General features: G+C 37.6%; 2 protein-coding genes across 3 annotated transcripts in view; one reads left to right on the forward strand and one right to left on the reverse strand.

Annotated features, from left to right (window-relative positions):
* tnfsf10l3 (tumor necrosis factor (ligand) superfamily, member 10 like 3) lies at window positions 1–16537 on the forward strand. Its single transcript, XM_017698660.2, has 5 exons — window positions 1–321; window positions 7104–7253; window positions 9880–9916; window positions 10964–11056; window positions 12620–16537. The coding sequence occupies exons 1-5, from the start codon at window positions 55–57 to the stop codon at window positions 13075–13077; spliced, it is 1005 nt and encodes a 334-aa protein (XP_017554149.1). The 5' UTR covers window positions 1–54; the 3' UTR covers window positions 13078–16537.
* clcn5a (chloride channel, voltage-sensitive 5a) overlaps window positions 16175–18864 on the reverse strand; it is a 13043-nt gene continuing 10353 nt past the window's right edge. For both annotated transcript variants that reach the window (XM_017698658.2, XM_017698657.2), the window contains exons 11-12: window positions 18492–18708; window positions 16175–18319 (exon numbers count right to left, since the gene is read on the reverse strand). In XM_017698658.2, coding sequence (XP_017554147.1) covers window positions 18229–18319; window positions 18492–18708 — 308 coding nt within the window. In that variant the 3' untranslated portion in view covers window positions 16175–18228. The remainder of the gene's footprint in view (window positions 18320–18491; window positions 18709–18864) is intronic.

The raw sequence follows: 18864 nt of genomic DNA on the forward strand, positions 1-18864 counted from the left end.
TCTCAGACATGCTCTTCAGCCTAGAGCTCGCTGTTATAACTAATAGACAAAGTGATGGACATGGAGGTGGCGGCTCCTCCACCACCCTCTGCTGAACGCGAGGAGCAGTCATTCGAAAGGAATGCGCTGGCATCCGAGGAAAACTCACATTATTTAAGATCTGTGAGCAGCGAGTCGAGCTCATTCATCATGGTTCAGCCGAAAAGCCGTCTGGAAGCGCCGTCCAAGATGTGGATGACCATGGTTATTACCGTCATGATCATTTTCCAAGTCGCTTCGACAACCGGACTCTTCATTTACCTCAATATGTCCATGGCTCAAGTAAGTTCTTTTCTTTGAATATAAGTGATAATAGTTTTTTTTATGAAGAGTAAATGGACACAGTTCGCTCAGTATTGCGTGGATTTTTCGGGTAAACAAATGCAGCGAGAAAAAAAGTAGTCCCACTCATAAAGCTGTTCAGTGAAGTTAGCTAGCAGCCCATGACCCTCGGTGAATGCTAAGTGAACGGCTGCACTAACGCGGGTTATTTCACGCTACATGATTAACTCGGAACGCATCAGCCTGAAGGAGTACATTGTCTTTGCAGCTTGTTTTATACACACATTCCCCCACGATGCGTCCTACTTCATCTAAACCACACTACGGACTACTTTGAGCGCTTCCACAAGCACAAATAAAGGAAGGAAGCTAAAGATGAGCGGATTGATACTGGAGTATCGATACTTCCCATCCAGACTCTGACAACTGATCAGAGAATATTGAGACCACGTGATTTGTTTAATCAGTAAGTGAGCGTCAAAAGTAAAAGGGGAATATAAACTTATAATAATAATAATTAAAAATTCCAAGTAAATTTGGACCATTTCTAGTACTGTCATAATGTGTGAATATATAAAGCCTTTAATATGTTGTAACATGTTATTATTCCCAATATTTTAAATCCTGCAAATAAATAGCCATGTGCTAGTTTGATTCTCTTTCTCCATTAAAGGATGTGTTAACTTATTTTCTCTCAGATAATGTGCAAAACAGGGATTATATATATATATATATTTATATCTATCTCTATCTATATATATATATATATATATATATATATATATATATATATTTACAAGACAGTAGTGCGTCCTGCTATGATGTATGGTTTGGAGACTGTGGCTCTGTCTAAAAGACAGGAGGCTGAGCTGGAGGTGGCGGAGATGAAGATGCTGAGATTTTCGTTGGGAGTGACAAGGATGGACAAGATTAGAATGAGCAGTGTTATGGAGGTGTGTTGTGGAGGAATAGTGGATATATTGGGCAAAGAATGTTGGAGATGGAGCTGCCGGTTAGATGGAGAAGAGGTAGACCTCAGAGAAGGTTTATGGATGTAGTGAAGGTGGACATGGAGATGGTTGGTGTAAAAGTAGAGGAGGCAGTGGATAGGGCAAGATGGAGGCAGATGATCCGCTGTGGCGACCCCTAAAGGGAGCAGCCGAAAGAAGAAGAATATATATATATATATATATATATATATATATATATATATATATATATATATATATATATACACACACACACACACACCTATGTATGTATATAAGTCCTAGATTAATTTGTACTAAACTCTGCTTGCAACCAGTTTTCCATTTGGAAATCTAGCACTTTTTAAGAGATTACAGTAGTCTTAGACTTTTATATGCACTTTAAAGCATCAGTGGTGACCCTGTTTGTTTTCAGAGTCGTGCTTGTTTCACAGATCTGAGAATTTTCCTGCATTGGTCTATGTTAGGATATGTTATCTACATTCTCAAGCCTTTGCTTCATTTGCTGAGCACTCACTAACCTTTGTCATGGCCACATTGTAATAGCCCTCCAATAATACTGATATTGGTCAAGACCAAAACATATGACCACATGACCTTTGAAAACGGGTCTTGTTGTTGCAGATATGAATGTATGAATATCCTCGAAGAGTCCTTAGACAATATGAAGCCAGTTACTTACTGTACTAAGCTAAAAATTATTTTAACCAAAGACTGCTGGTATCAGATTGAATTAGTGCACTAATTGCAGTCTGATTTTCTCAGACTTTTTGGGAGTCTGAGGTTTGGAAGCAGAAGAGCAACAACAGGAGTTTAGACAGCTGTGTACATAATGCATAAAGGTCGTGAAAATAGCCTGACCTTGCCAAAATGAAAACCACAAGGCTTTCGGAGAAAAAGACCACAGATGACCTACAAACATGATCATCCCTGTAGAGATGTGCTTGTTAAAACAAACACCAAAACAAATGGAAATACTCAGCGTTTCCATATGTGCCTGTTTATTAAGGGATGCTGATATATATTGCTTCAGAATATATAATGGTGGCAACTAGTGATGATTACAGAATATTTTTAGATTGGCTCATATTGGAGTCAGAGATTTTGTTCTGGGAAAAATAAATGCTTTCAAGTTCAGCGAGCTCCATAATGATGGCAACATGTCTCTAAATATGTTTACTATAAAGAGAACACTTCATTAAGCAATACTGATTTAACTCATTCCATATTCAGTAGTGGACAGTCAACCATCTAATCACAAGGCTAATCACTTAAAACCTACCATATTCAAACATGCAAACTTGCGGGCAGTTAATAAAGGGGGCTAGTTCAGAACCCAACCCTGTGTAGGTGGGGTTTGAGGCTTGGTCCACTAGAATTTTTTAGTGATTTTAATATGAAAATGTAAAGTGTTGTGGGGCACTCTGAGAGTAAATTACAGTGAAAGAAGAAATTGATTCAGTTCATTGACTATACCAACAAGTCATATAAAAAATTGTACTGCTTTCTAAGTAGACTTATTAAAAAAATGCTTTTGCCTTCTTAATAACTTTTGTAACTAGAGGACATTGTAAAAGTCAGCATCTGTTTCATCAATTAAAAAAAAAAAACAAAGTTGTAGTTGATTGTTTTGTTTCCAAATAATGGTATTATACATATATTAACAGTTTTGCACTGCCATTGCAGGCCATTGAAGACAGAAGTCATGTATGGAAAACCAATTTCACCACTACTGAAACTTTTACATGTGTCGTATCTAAAATTATTTGTGTACATAAATGACCATGTGTTGCTGCTGGAAAAGGTGATTCTTCTTCTGAATTCTCCTTGTTGACAGCAGGGATCAAAATGAGCTACATTACATAAAGCATGTGACTGGCATGCTCAGCATTAAACTGATGAAATTTGCCAAAAGTAGGGGTCAGTGACAGAAGAGGGGCACTTAAGGGGTCAATGAGATTTTAACTAGGGTCAGTGCTCCTTTGCCCCCACCCCTCGATTCGCCCATGGATTGGCCCATTCTGTTGGCGACTAAAGCACGTTGTCAAATAGATTATTATAAATGCTGTGACTGACCTTGTGATTGCCATTATGACATTCTTTGTAGGGATGCACCAATGTGGGAATTGTGGGGGGATGCCTATATCTGTTATTTTTCATGCACATGTCTGCTGATACTGCTGCTGATATATAGATATTTCTAAAAAAGTAGTAATTTGTATTATGGAGAAATGTAACATTTAGATGTAGAGGGTTACAAATACAGTAAAATCTATAAAAGTAGACATTTCAGTATTGCAGCTCAGTACTGCATAAACATTCTGCTCTTCCGGAGTACAAAATACATCATCACATAACAGTTTGAAATATCAGTAAAATCTAAACATTTGTCTGATTCTGACACTTTTTATTTTAAGCAAATCTGCCAGTACCAGTATGACTCTAATATCATTGTGCACTATAGTTCTTTGGAACCATAAATGCTTGTTTTTTGTCATGTTAAATGTTTTGGTTGTTTGTTATTAAATTAATTAAACAATTAATTTCATGATGTGATGCTAACATATCATTAACTTTGCACCCTTAATGGCATCTATAAAAGTTTTGAACAAAATGAACATCATGCAGAATAGTTGTTTTAACATTAATGCTAAGTGACCATACCTTTTTCTGAAGTGCATTAGTAGACATGAACACTGCATGCCCAAAAGTATTGAGACACTCTTTCTAATTAGTAAAATAGCTACTTTAAGTGGTGCCCGTAGCTGACATGTAGGTTCAGTTGCAAACTCTGAGTTTGTATAATCTCCATGAAACAGCACTGTCAGTACAATAGAATCTGGTGCAGCTGCACATGAAAATAAGGTCACCACGCTTAATCCCAAGCATCAGTTGGAGGGGTAGGGGTATGAAGCCTCCACTGCTGGTGTGGAGCAGTTGAACTGCATTCTCTGGAGTGATGGAGCAACATTTTATACTTGAGTTAGAGATGAATTAGAGTGATGTTTGTGATCCAACAATGGCCATCTAACATAATGCTGTTGTGGCTAAATGCAATCAAATCTTCACAGCAATGTTATAACATCTAGTGTAAAGTCTTCACAGAAGAGTAAAGGCTGTTACTGCAGCAAAGGAGGACAAATTCTCTGTTAATACCCTTGATTTTGGATTTTGGAGACATTGCACAAACTGCGGTAGACATATAGTTCTGAGCAGAAAGCAGAGCCCATCATGTATTCAAATTTCAAAACAGCTATGAATTTATACAGTTTTCAATGTCAGGGAAATGAGCATTTAATGGCAGTTTTGGTTGGAAATCATATTTTACATTATCATCCTTCAGTCAAAGGAAGTAAATTTTTTGAGCGTGACCTTGAAAGTGCGAAAGATTTCCTGCTGCTCACTCAATGCTACAGTCAGTATGCAGAATCAAAACAGATGTTCCTTCTCCAGGTCGTTACTACACGTGTTTAGGGACCATGAGAATTGATTGGGTGTTTGAAGAACACAGTCTGACGTTGATGTTAGCCAGTGCCTTTTTCCTGCACTCAGCTATGAGCATTACATATAAAACAAACAGAAAAAAACCTTAGAGGGTGTCTGTGCTCTTAGCTGACCATGAAACATGCCATTACTGTGTGAACACCAGATGGAGAAAGGAAGTTAACGCTGCAGCTGGCAGCCATGGTGTGTCAAACACTGTGCAGGAAATATCCAAATGCACACGCCTGAGGAGATCCTTACAGAGGATCCTGATCAGCTTCATTGTCAGTATCAAAGACAATGTTTTTCTATTCATTAAATTGTATTCATTTATAAAAATCGTCACTGAATCAGGTTTTATGCATGTTTATTATGGAAAAAAAATGATTATGTAAAATGAATTATGACTGTTTTTGGTACAGAAAATGTTGCAAATGCTGGATCTTGGGGAAAAACATTGATTAAACACATAATGGCTGTGTCACTATGACTGATGGCAATAATTGCATATGGTTTTGGGAAAAAGAAATATGTGTGAAGGTAGGAAGAGGGTGTGGAATATATCTTCAGATGGTTCTAACTCTATGAATCCAGTTAAGCAATTATGCAACTAAATAAATCAGTAGACCAGATCAATTAGATAAATCGTTGAATTTGCAATCAGTATTGTAATCTGTCCAACAGCGTACTAGAACTAACTCCAGAGCTGATTAGTGTCATGTTAGAGGGTAAGGGGAACATATATAAAGCTTAGGATATTGCAGTTCTTTCATTAATTTTATTATGTTGTTTAAACAGAACCAGATGCTGTCATAAAATAAAAAAAGAATTCCCAGCATATAATCACATTGCAGATTTTAATAGAGAAATGACAATCCCTTTAATTTGCTGTATAAGTTGCATTTTTACCACTGCAATTATCAAGCTCATTTCTGCGAGCACCCCTGTGGGATTTACAGATGGCGTACATTCACATTTCACATTTATTTTATGCTCCAACATAAACACAGACATTTGAATTTGTTAAATCCAAATGACATTTTACCTGTTATGTTGCAGTTTTACATCCTTTAAGCCTGTCTCTGAATATTATTGGAGGAGCCTTTTAGTCTATCTGTCTGCTGACCTGGTCAGCTCACTCTTGTGAGTCCAGTGTGTAAAAAAGAAAATTAATTGTAGAACAGAATCCCATTCAGTTTGAGCACAGACTGAGCACAGAATGTGTAATTGATGTGGTAAAATGAATTGAACTCCACAGCACTGTTTACCCTGGGAAGAGGGGAGATTGCATATTATTTAAATCTGGAATTCTTGGTGGGAGAAAAGTGTAATCGTGCCTCTGTGCCTCTGTGGGACCACAAAATATCAGGCAATGTTTCATTTAGTACAGTAATAAAATTAAAGCTCTTAAACAAGTTTTGGCTGACTTTAAAGGACTCATATCATGGAAAACTGAATTTTCTTTGCTTTTTTTAAATTAATTGGCTCATTAATAGAATGTAAACACTGTTGATGTTTGAAAGTATATCATTCACCCCCAGTTCATACAGTTCTTACATAGAAACTAAACAGCAGAAACAGCCTGTTTTGAATCTTGTATTCTGTGATGTTGCAAAAATATTTACATATACCCACCTATTTAGCCTATAGCAGGTTAGCTCCAGCAGCCAGTCAGAACATAAATCACTTACATATAATCAATCTTAAAGGCACAGTAACAAAAACTGCCAGTTTAATGATAAAGGATAAAAACAAGGTTGGAAAATGAGCATGTAAAAAATAAATTATGACACACAAATGTCATAAGTTGAGCTCAGGAAAAAATAATATACAAGAAAAATGTAGGATGAAATCGAAATAATCTATGGCTTTTAACAAAAGAGCACTGGAATGTGTGCTTTCAAGCTCTCTTGCGTGCCTGTAATGCTTGCTTGAGATTGAGAGAAAAAATGAGACACAACTGAGTTTGGTTTTGACAGCAAGATTGAATCATTCATTCAAGCCATAACATGTTTATGAAGCTTTTTGTCATTGTTTTGCTTACAGACTTTTATCTTGATGATAAAAGCAGTGATGACTGGAAGCAGTGTAATGGTGGAGAGAGGATGGTGACTTCATAGCACATCTGTCCACATGATCTGAAACGTTGCCTTCATTTGCCTAATTTTCAGCAGAATTTCATTAGAGCTGTGCTGTGACTGGAGACTGAATTGTGTGCTATGTCAGATAGACGTCCTTTAGTAAAAAGATAAACTTTGTTATTTTTAAATCTGAAGTATCTTTGTTTTTACTCTGTCTGCTGATACTCAGGCCCGGAGTCAGGGTGTTTCTGAGGAACTACGGTGTCTAGGGCTGCTGAATGCTCTGGAAAAAGACCAGGAGGTGCCTGATGGCCTGGTCCAGCTGTTTGGTGAACCGTGTATCAAACTGGCTGAGGGAATTAAGGCATACATCTCCAAGGTAAGCGTGGGTACATTCTCATTTTTTAATAAGTGGTCTTGTGATTTATCATAAGGATCTGATGTTGTGCTTGCTATAGCATGATGTTTTGTTATAAACTAGAAGGGCTGAAAAACTGGTTGGAAAGTCTTGGCAGGATTCTCAAGACCTGAGGAAAAATGAATGCAAGTGTGCACTTGCTAATGTGTGCCATGCATCAGTTCCAGGAAAGCAAATTCATCCAGCAAGGCTTTTTTTGTGCCACAGTTTTTTTATTTTATTGGACCTTTAAACTTCTCTTGAGTATCCCTTTTGGACACCTATGAAACAGCTTTACTTTGTGGTGCTCTTATCGCTAAATGAATGAAGAGCTGATTTTTAAATTCTCTAAATCTGTCAGATAGGCTCTAGCTGTGACTCATGTGACATGTGGCATGCATTAAAATAATTGTTTCAGAAATATAAATTTAAAAAACAATAAAAAACGAATCAGGAATCATCTGCCTCTAATCAGTGAGGCTTGATGTCTAATTCATATCAGACCAGTTGTCCTGATTCCAGTGTTATGGGAGCAGTTTGCTTGAATGTCCTGTGAAGTGAATGTCATTTGTTTGAGAAAATGGGAAATTTGTTGGAGAGTGGAGCTTCACCGACCACAAAAATGTGGTGGTAATCATTGAAAAAACAGCTATCCGCTAATAATACAGGCAAGGATCTCCGAGGACGCTTCAACTCTGTTCTCTGTCTCTCCAACTCCTTCTGACTCATTGGAAGAAAATGAAAGCTAGTTAGATGTGTGAACACTGTAAACATTGTTATAATTTAAAAATGTATTGTGTTCTTCCTCACACTTATAGTCCATTTATGGACATATAGAGATTAAGTTAAGATTGGAGCTATGAATATGCACTTACTTGCTTTAATTTTACTTTTAATGTCAGTCAATGGAACTAAACCTTTTTCCAATTACTTTTGGGCCATTTCTTTTGGTCCATTCATAATGAAATTTGCACACAATGTAAAGGCCAACTGACATAACAACCAAAAAAACAGCCAAAATGGAGATACAAGGTTTTATTCCGACAGCAACAATACACACACACACACACACACACACACACACATATATATATATATATATATATATATATATGTGAATTGAGTAGGCTGAATAGGTGTGTGTGTGTGTTTATATATATATATAGGGCTAATATGTACTTCCACTGTAACGTGTATCTGGCAGATCTTTTCTTCTTGTATTTAAATGGGATCATTCACTTTATTATGAAGGTTTGTGATATTACTGCCGCCAAGAGAACTATAGCAGTAATTGTACCTAAAGGCATAAAAGACTTTTTGGCAGGCTTCTGTAAACAAAAATGAATGCAGATGTGCAATTGCTAATATCTGCCGTGCACCAACTCCAGGAAACCAGTTCAACAAGCAAGGCTTTTGTGTACCAATGGATTCAATTGGAGAATTCAGTTGAATGAAATTCAGTTAACATTTCCTTTAGGCGCCCATTATCTGTATGATAAAGATTTACTTTGTGGTGTTCCTGTTGCTAATTGGAGGTTGGTAATATTGCTACAGACATATATGCAAAAGTATTTAGACACCCCTTCTATTCAGTGAATTCAACTCAAGGTGCAAACAAGGTGCACACATTGTTGACTGAGGCATTCAGTTGTGCAAAAAAGCTCACACGTGGCAGTTAGATGGTTATACAGCCCCTCAGCATTGGGCTAAAGAGCAGTGGAAGTGCGTTCTCTAGAGTGATGGAGAACCTTCAAAAACCATCCAATAGGTGATGTTAGGGTTAGGGTTAGGGTTAGTTTGCTGTTACTGCAGCAAATGGGTGTGTGGGGGGTTGGTATGGTGGGGGGCAAATTGCTTAATAATACCCCTAATTTCAGAACTTTGGATATAGTGCACCTTTCACAGTTCAGGTTCAGTGGATAACAGACATTTCTTTGGCCATATGGCATTTATTCTTCATTTAATAACACAATGGCAGTTTGCTTTGGCCTACTGCACTTAGTTAAAAGTGCAAGTCAGCTTTTTGAGGCATTAACAATTCAAGTGAAGTGGAACCCCTCACCTCTCTAAGCTATCGTCTCCCTCGTTGGTGTTTTTGTTTCCACTTTGGTTTGTTTTTTTCTCTCCTTTCACATAGTCGATACTCTTGAAAACCTTCTGGTACATCTGATATGTGACCACTTTGATTCCCGAAGAGAAAGTCAATCACATATGATGTCAGCACTTCTTTGTATTGTTGGCAGGATTTTACATGGAATCTCAGTGTCTTTTGTTTTCTCCTTGGCTGTAAGTTGGATTCAGAGAGGATAAACGTGTCCTGAATGACGTTATTGGCACAAAAGCTCTGAAAGCCTCTTGGCTATACTCCATTTAGCCAGCATGGCTCCTCTGGCCTCTGGCAGAATGAAGCTGTGCAGTCATTTCCTGCTCACAGCTTTAACACCACCCTTTACTTTGTTTAATAAGCAAAGATATTCAATACATAAATATATAACTATAGACATAGAGAGGCAATGGCGACCAGCAAAATGAATGTAGTAGATACTGTAGTTTTTATGTCTTCACTGTTGCTGCAAATCTGAGCGGGACTTTCTTTGTTTTCATTCAGGTAACAGAAAACATCATCTCCCAGCATGTCTTTCAAGGTAATGTTATACCCGTGGAAGCCAAATAGTTGGTTTTAGATCATCCTAAGATAAGCTTTCCCTCTCTCTCTCCCTCTCTCTCTCTCCACACCCCCAAAAAAATCACACATCACACACTGTTTTTTTTTGTGTTCTTAAGTGAGAAGGTATTTTGTTATGATTGACCAATAATAATTCAATAGTTATTACTACTAATAGTAATATAAAATTATTAATCTGATTTCAAAATGATTTTTTCTCTTGTAAGTCATTACAGACCAATGCAGTAAATTGTAAATGGTTTACTTGAGCTTAAAGATTATTATGTCATTTTACAAGTGCTCAATATGAACCTCCTCCAGCAGTACAGACATCAACGCCATAGTCAAATTCATCCCATACTCGATTGAGCACGCTGAGTGTCACTGTACTCATGGCTCTTTCAGTGCAATTTCATTATATTTCATAATTCAATGTAATTTATTATGATTTGTGTATAGTCTTGTTTTTCCTAAAGACAATCCATACTTTTTATCATTTCTTGACATCAAAATAAAGCACAAAATTACTATGTAATTGAAGTTGTAATGTTACATTGTTTTGTTTAAATAGTATAGAATGTCCTTAATAACTTGACTTTTAAGGGTTAAATATGTATCAAAATGTCATATGACGCATGGTATTTTAATGAGCTCCAGCTTTTCCTCTCTTCATTTTTTTTAACGTCGTGAATGGTTATTATTGGGTCTTGTCTTGTTTTGTGTAATGAAAAAATGATCATTAAATTATTTTCTTGACATTGAAACAAATGGAAAATGAGTATTAAAATCAGTTTATGCTGCGGTATAACGGAAGACACATTTTGATTTTGATAAAGGTGGTATTAATCATAATAAAGCATTGCATAAAGCATTGATATTTTTTGTAATTCCAGCAATTAAATATGTAACAGTTGCATTTGAATAGTATAACAAAAAGAAAGTAACACTTGACGTAACAACATGCCAAATTGCTTTTTTGCTTTTTGGATCAGCCGTTCACTCTGCTCTGCCTTTCTGTTTCTTACAGAAAGACAAACAGCTCCGCCACGGACAACGTTTCTCACTGGTGGGAATCCGCGCCCTTCTGCTCACCTCACTCTCCGAGACAGTGGACTACAGGGTGTGTGTGTGTGTGTGTGTATGTGTATGTGTGTGCGTGTGTCTGGTGGGTGAGGGTTTGAAGCATGACCTATATTTTCATATAAGGCTAATACTCATTTTGTAATACTAGTAAAATCAGGACCTGAAGTATAACAAAGAGAAGCTTGAAACATTCCTTAAAAAAAGCAACAATGTCTGCATTGTTTGCACTGTTTATATAATGAATCTCTTAAGACCACACTTGAGAAATGTTTCCACAAGTACTGTGAGATCTCAAACAGTGCTTCAGTTGTTACCAAAGAGATTAGCAAACAGGCAATTGTTTGTGATTTATACTTTATTTGCAATGCATACTTTATAGGCTTTAAAACCTTAAATGGGATAAACAAGATGCTCCCAAACTGCGTATGATTGTTCACTCTAAAAAGTGATGGGTTAAATAAAATTATATTTGTTACCCATTTTAGTGCATTTTGTGTTGTGTAACACATTTTCTGTTACTTTTAATAAATTTGGTAACCATAACTGAGCACAGCAATACATTAAACTAACACATTGAGGTGTCTAGTTAAGGACGGATTGTGTTGTTTCACGAGTGTAGGAGTCAGGTTAAAGGAATATTCTGAAGTTTGTCAAGCTGATCTCTGCATCTGTATTGTATGGTTTATTACAGTGGACAATAACATTAATGCCTTTGCCTCTACTTAGAAAAAAAAAGGAAATCTGTTGACTCAAAACTGACTTTTTACAGAAAAACTCTATGCTAGCCAAGGCAAACGTCTGTTAGCTAATGTAACAGAATTGGCAGTTAGCATTCTCCTCCATGTGCGATTTAAATTGTCCATTGACATTGCGTCAACAGCAGTTTGAAAAGATGCAATGACTAGCTTAATATGACTTGGAAGAAGCTTGTTCTAACATTAATCTTCCCAGCTTGGTAGCATCATGTCATTGGGGTAGACCTAGCTAGTGGATGGAATTTGCAATAACTAAAAAAATTAGGAGAAAATTGGGCAAAATAATAGTTAAAGATGCATACTATTTAACCCTGTTTACACCTGGTCACTTCTAGATTTTAGCCACATGCATTTACACTTGATAGTCAAGTGCGTCTCTGGTATAAGTGGTCTGAGTGATCGGATTTGTATCTGTTTTAAATGCATCTTAGGTGCATTTAGATTTACATTTTTATGTGGCTTGACCTTATCTAAAAGTAATCCGCATATTCAAGATGCATGAAGTAACCAGGTGTAAACGGGGTCTATGTGTACTATTTAACATGACATCGCAACATTGGAGCAAAATAGTGAAAAAGTGGTTCCCAGAGGTTTCTGGCAGGAGTTCATTGAAGCGTCCTACAGAAATGTACATTTCATATAAACATCTGCCCATTGGCTTCTATAAGTGTGTTCTATGTCAACAATAAAAAAGTCTTAAATTATTGTCTGTGGTAATTGGCTATATGCTGATGTGGCAGCTAGAGCTTAGGTTGAAAAATGCTGGACTATTTTTTTTAAGTATTACGTTCATGAATATGACGTTATACATCCACATTCTTTAACTTTCCTCTTCATTCTTGCAGGCCCTATATCTCTAACCCCTCAGGCAGAACTGCACCAGTCCTGCCGTCACCCTGTGCGTTCCTGGGGCAACCAGAGCTTCGGCTCCCACCTGCACAACATGACCGTCTCCAATGGCCGCCTGCGCATCCCCAAGGCCGGACGCTACTACCTATATGCCCAGGTCTATTTCCGCTACCTCACCCTGTCCAGCAGTGAGCGGCAGTCCAGTTCTGAGAGTCACCAGGTGGTGCAGTGTGTGTACAAGAAGACGGCGTACGCACGGCCCATTCAGCTTCTGAAGGGAGTGGGCACCAAGTGCTGGGCGCCGGACAGTGAGAATGCTCTGCACTCTGTCTATCAGGGCGGCCTGTTCGAGCTGCGGGCGGGTGATGAGATCTTTGTCTCCGTGTCTTCCCCTGTTGCTGTACATGCGGAAGACTCATCAAGTTACTTTGGAGCCTTCCGCTTTGACCTGTGACCTCTGGCATAGTGAGTGGTGGTCTAGTTTTCTTTGTTTGGATGAAAGTCCAATGGGTTCTTCTGAAGCGACTCAACAGAGGACTGTGAGAAAGACTGAAAATGAGAGGATTTAGGAAGCCAACCATGACTTCCTGTTTACTCAGAAACCTCCATGGAGTGAGCTCAAATGACTCACGACTATACAACCAGCTTAATGACATACAAAAGGCACATGCCATTATCAAAAACAGTTGGAGAAGTGTCCTATTGTGGTTATATATGGTGAGAGCAATCGCTGCTATTTTTCATGGCCTCAGCGACTACGGAAACCCCTGATCCAGCATCCAGCTGAAGTGAGGTCTCCTCTTTATCCCCTCTGAAAATGTGTATCATGACCTCAAATAAGGAATTCTCTGGCACATAAGATTTGGAGCTAGTGGGAAAGCAGCAGAGGAATTTACTGAACTCTCCATGTATTAGAGCAGATGTGAATGGTGCTGCCAGACGCATGGAAAAATCCAAATGGATAGACACACTAGGGACTTGTGCTCACAGCTATTTTTCTATGCTTTCTATGATGGAGCTTCAAACAGCTAAATGTACAGAAAAAGTAAGTTAAAAAAGCAAACTGTGGGTAATGGATCTTAATCGACTGGCACTCTAAAATGGTTTAATATGCCTGTATTCTTCATAATATATTCTTTCAAAAAATAAATGACTCATGGCCAAGCAAATACACAATAAACATCATCAAATCATTCTCACCAGTGGTGAACTATGATTAACAGAGTTTTGTTGTGGGCCAAAAATCTCAAAACTCAGTCAAAAACGAGGAAATAATTACCTTTGCAATAATGCTGATTTCTTGTAGCGCCTCTATGGAATTCTAGTAGTATGTTATTGCTAAACTAACAGTGATTCACATGAATATTTTTTGCTCATTCTAGATTAAACGCAGACATGTGAAGCTTATAACAGACCATGTGTAGTTGTAAAGATACAACTGTAGCATAGAATAGTACATTTCAACAAATACTGTTTCAACATAGCACTCTGCAAACTGAAATGTTGATAATACTTCTATTGTTAATTGCCTTTTATAAAATAAAGGACATTTTTGTATCTTTGTGGATGAAATGAATCACCAAGGGTATGAGGACACCTTCAGGCCTCACTGTAATATGAACCATGATCGTAAGCACCGTGTGACTCAGTACTCGCGTCTGATCCTCATTACAGTCTGACGGAAATTCACATTGAATCACCATTTATCTCATCCAGAATTTGAGTTTAAACTATGTGGAAGACCCCCTATGTTTTTGTGTGAGAGAGTCAGTGAGGAAACGTCGATAGTGAATACTGACTCACACTGTCGAAATCACGGTTGTATGTATATGACATACTAGGCTTTGAACTGACTTTCTTCTATGAGACTGTTTATTGGTCATCCTTCAGAGGCTTTTTTATTTAATTCTAAGATATTTTTCCACACAGTTCCTCAGGCTGTAAGCCTGCATGTTACTACGTATGTCTCTCGCAGAAACAGACAAACTATTTGGTCCTCTAATGACCTGTAAGTTTACAGAAATTTCACTTTGTGGTGGGAAAAGTCATTTTGCAGGAATCTATGTTAGGAAACATGCTATGAGGCTAATAGAGGAAACTAAAGTTGCTGAACACAGCTACAGTACACTGAACCTAAAGTTACTTGCAAACACATTTATTATGGGTTTCCCAGCCTACTTGTGGACTAAATTTTAGTGTCAATGGAGAGCCATCACTGGAAATTCTTTTTAGTCTATGTTTAATCTGGGCCTGGAAAACTGGCTCTAAAACTGTATAGGTAGAAAGATAACAGGTTGTTAATGTCAGAATGCCAGTTCAAGATATACACTACATAGTGGTGCTTCTGTTAGTGACTTGTAATGTCATTTGGTAACTTAGAGGAAAAAGCCCCCTTAATTTCTCTTTTGATCAAATGATGAGACCAAATGTAATATAAGCCCATTTACTGACAGTCTATGCTTAAAGCAATGAAATTACATCTGGATTCATTCCTCAATAATTTGATTATTTCACTTGATCTCATTTTAGTCCCATTAGATAATGGTGATCTATGCATTTATACATGAATAGTCAGATGCAGGTGGGTAGGCCGATTAGTAGAGCTGGTTTTGAGAAGAATTAAAATACATGTTTTATACTTCCAAAGTGAATGTTAGATTTGTTAGATTTCTTTGGTGCAATTAGTCCATCAGGCGAGTGCTCCATATCACCATAAATACATTATTTATTAATATTTTCATCAGAAAGACAAAGTTATTCACTGCAGTTTCACTGACTGGCTAGCATTGGCGTTACATACTAGCGGAAGCTATCATAAGCTAGAATTTGGAAACATTATTAGTCAGCTTAACAGCTACATCCACGCCTGATCTGTTCTAAGCTATAATAATCAGCTGTACTTTTCAGTTAAATGTTGAATGCTGATGAATTAATTGTTGTTGCTGCAATAATAATGACATTATGATTATTGTTATTAATTCATTTTAAATCAACATTAGACAATTAAGTTAATTCAATAACACAGATGCTGACATAGGCATCAATTTAATTTTAAATCTTTTTGGTTTTGTACTTTGCCTAATAACAATTTTTTTAAAAATTCTAGGATTAGAAATTGACCTAAATAAAACATTCTGTAAAAGATTAGCCAAGGGGGCTTCTTACACCAGGTAGTGGGGCATGATTCCCCTTTACAAGGTTGTCTTTTTTGTGCTGTGGCACCAAAATGGGCTGCTGTTTCAGTTTGTTTTCACTAACTGTGTCTTGGTCTATGCATCATCATCCTGTTTATACTATGTTTAAAAATTTACCCTTCATTTTTCCAAACATGTCAGGTATTAGCTTGCTGTGTGGCACATCAGCAGCTAATCAGTGTTCATTTTGCAGTATGAGGTACAGCTGTTCACATACCACACTATCACAAATAGGTTGCCGGCCATTATGTTTTGGCAGAACCCACCAGAAAACTTGCTCTAAAGGAAAGCGAGAACATAAAGGATTTAGCTATTTGTATGTTTACATACAATCAAATAAACACAGGAGATCACATCTTAACTTGTCTCATGGGTATTAATGCATAAATTACTGTGATAATGTTACATTCATATTTAATACTAACATATGTTCATGATCAACAAGCATTGATTAGACAATTGAAATAAGTACAAACAACGGATTAAAAGACGTTACATTGTTTAAGACCCGACATGTACACAATGTTTTTTTTTGTTTTGTTTTTTTAAATAAAAGAAATACTCTGCAGGAAAAGTGGCTTTTTGTGCATCGCAATTTACAGACTTTTCAACCTTTCTTGAAGCCCTTGAGCTCTTCTCTCATTAGTAATACCTAATAATGAAATCAGATGTCATGGTACATGGTTAGATGAAAAATCCAGTATCAACTCTGGTATGCGATGAGATTAGAAAAAGCTTAAAGCAATACATATAAATGTGTCTTTGGAGGATGTAAAAAATGAGAACGTATTTTATTGGTAAGCTTATGCAGCAGACCAAGGGCAGTGTCATAAACGAATAGACAGCCAACGCAAACATGAGCATGTAATCTATAATCATCTGATCTCTACTGTAAGTCACTTCCATAATAACACATAGATTTAAACCCAGGTAGGTGGCTCATAGCACAGCAATGGCTGCCTTACAATCCAGGTACGCAAGTTTGGAAGCTTTAGAAAGTATAATCAGACAGAGTATTTAAATTTTAGATACTGTTTTGAGTAGTGTTTACATAAAATGTGTACATTAAATAAAAATATTGGAATTAGGGTCATAGTTAATGCTTGTGATATATGAGAGAAAGTTCAACCACGCATGCATCAGATCATGAGGCATATAGCATAATACAATATTTAACATATTACAGGTGGCTCGTTATGCCTACCATAAATTAAATACATGAAATGAAGCCTGAAGTTATGAGGTGACGAGTCTGTGATTAGTCAGGCCATTACAGTTACAATTACCTTTACTACTCTTCTTTAAAGCCTAAACAACCACATTTCTGTGGACTTGATCACTTCTGCAAATTTGCATTCTGACAATGTGGGTTGAGCCACCTGGCTAGGTGAAGATCTGCACTGCTTGCTGTAATCAACCACTAAAGCAACAAGACAGGATTTCTAGCAAAGAAAACAAAACTCATCTGAGGACCTCTTCTGCCTGATGGGCAGAACATACGACACCCTGCAGCAATTTCATGCCAGATCAACTAAGCACAAAAACAGCCAATTTAAAGTAGAGAGTGGAATGCCCAATGTCCTTGTACATTTCATCATTGAAGATAATGTAAAGGTAAAAAAGACTGCAATCCCCAAAGCAGTGGCTCTTTGAGAAAAATAAAAGTGCTCTGCAACTTTCCCCACACACTTCTTAATACTGTGAACTGAAATACTTTCCTTAAACGACAACCCCACTGATGATTCCGCTGAAGAAGCTGAAAAAGCCACAGTTATTTAAAGCCAAAATTCTGACGGACACTACAAATAAAAAATGGAAGGGTTCACAACACAGAAAACACATGGATGTGAAAACTTACACCAATTTTAGTTTAGATGGTTTTAGCTCATTCTTTGTGACATCCATGAAACATATTCAAATGAAAGATGAACAAAGCATTCCTCGGTTACTGAGAGAACATGGGGCTTTGAGTTTTCAGAGTCTGTCTATTTCACAGTTTATCATTTTGCAGGAATTTCAACATATCTAAAGGTAAACATGATTGGGATTGTGGCATGTGCAAACCCACAGAATGTTTTCTTTTTTCAACATGAAGTGATAGTCTTGATATGTTATGATAGACTGGCTACTTAGGGGGAAAAAATGAAAACAAAAAAACCTGGCATCTTGATTTGGCCAAGTTTGGTGGTTAAGCAATGCCGAGGTGCATAGGGTGTTTTGCTGCAAGTTGTCCACCTTGGCGTCATGCCTGCAGCTCTGAGGCCCTACAAATGGCCATCACAGTGTGAGTGGACTCTAATCCAGCACAAGCTGTGCTGTAGTGCAAATGATTGGTCAAGACAGCCATTCCCTGCCTGACAAGTGGCTACACACTGGAGCATGAGTGAGATAAGAAAGGCCAGCTTGGAGCTTCAGTTGAAGAGAATGGAGTCTGGGTCACGGTTGGCTATTTGGGCCATGTGCTTTAAAATGTCCTTCTTGGTGATGATCCCCAATAAACGCCTGTGAAGAAAGAGAGAATATTTAGAAGCTGTGAAGACAGAGTGGATATTAAAAACTGCTTGCCTATGAGCTAATTTCCTGCCTGCACTGCCACTATTTCACAAAAAACAGTAATTCATAAAACACTTCCTAACTGTCTTTGAAATAGAGTTAAAATGCTAAAGCTTGTTACCCGTTATGAGTAACAAGACACTGGCGCAGCCCAAGTTTGCGGAAGATGTCCACCACAATGTCCATGGGAGTGTGGTCAGTAACGGTAAAAGGGCTGAGGTCCATGATGCCGCGCAGCTTCAGGGGAGGCGGGCAGTTGGGTGGTTGAGGGGGCGTGTACTCTGTGAAGAAAATCCGAGAGGTGCTGACCACACCTTCTTGTCGCTGCCGAGCATTCTCTGAAGGAAAGAGAGAAGAAATGAGTAGCGGTGCAGAAAAATAACTAAAAGCTCTCAAAAGCTATCTGTGGCTCACACAACAGTTTGAGCAAGATCTAGGGGTGGACATGGTTATTTGAATATTTGAAGAAACTATTTGGGCTAATTTGTTAGTGA

This window comes from Pygocentrus nattereri, chromosome 16 (genome assembly GCF_015220715.1).
Source record: "Pygocentrus nattereri isolate fPygNat1 chromosome 16, fPygNat1.pri, whole genome shotgun sequence".
NCBI lineage: Eukaryota > Metazoa > Chordata > Actinopteri > Characiformes > Serrasalmidae > Pygocentrus > Pygocentrus nattereri.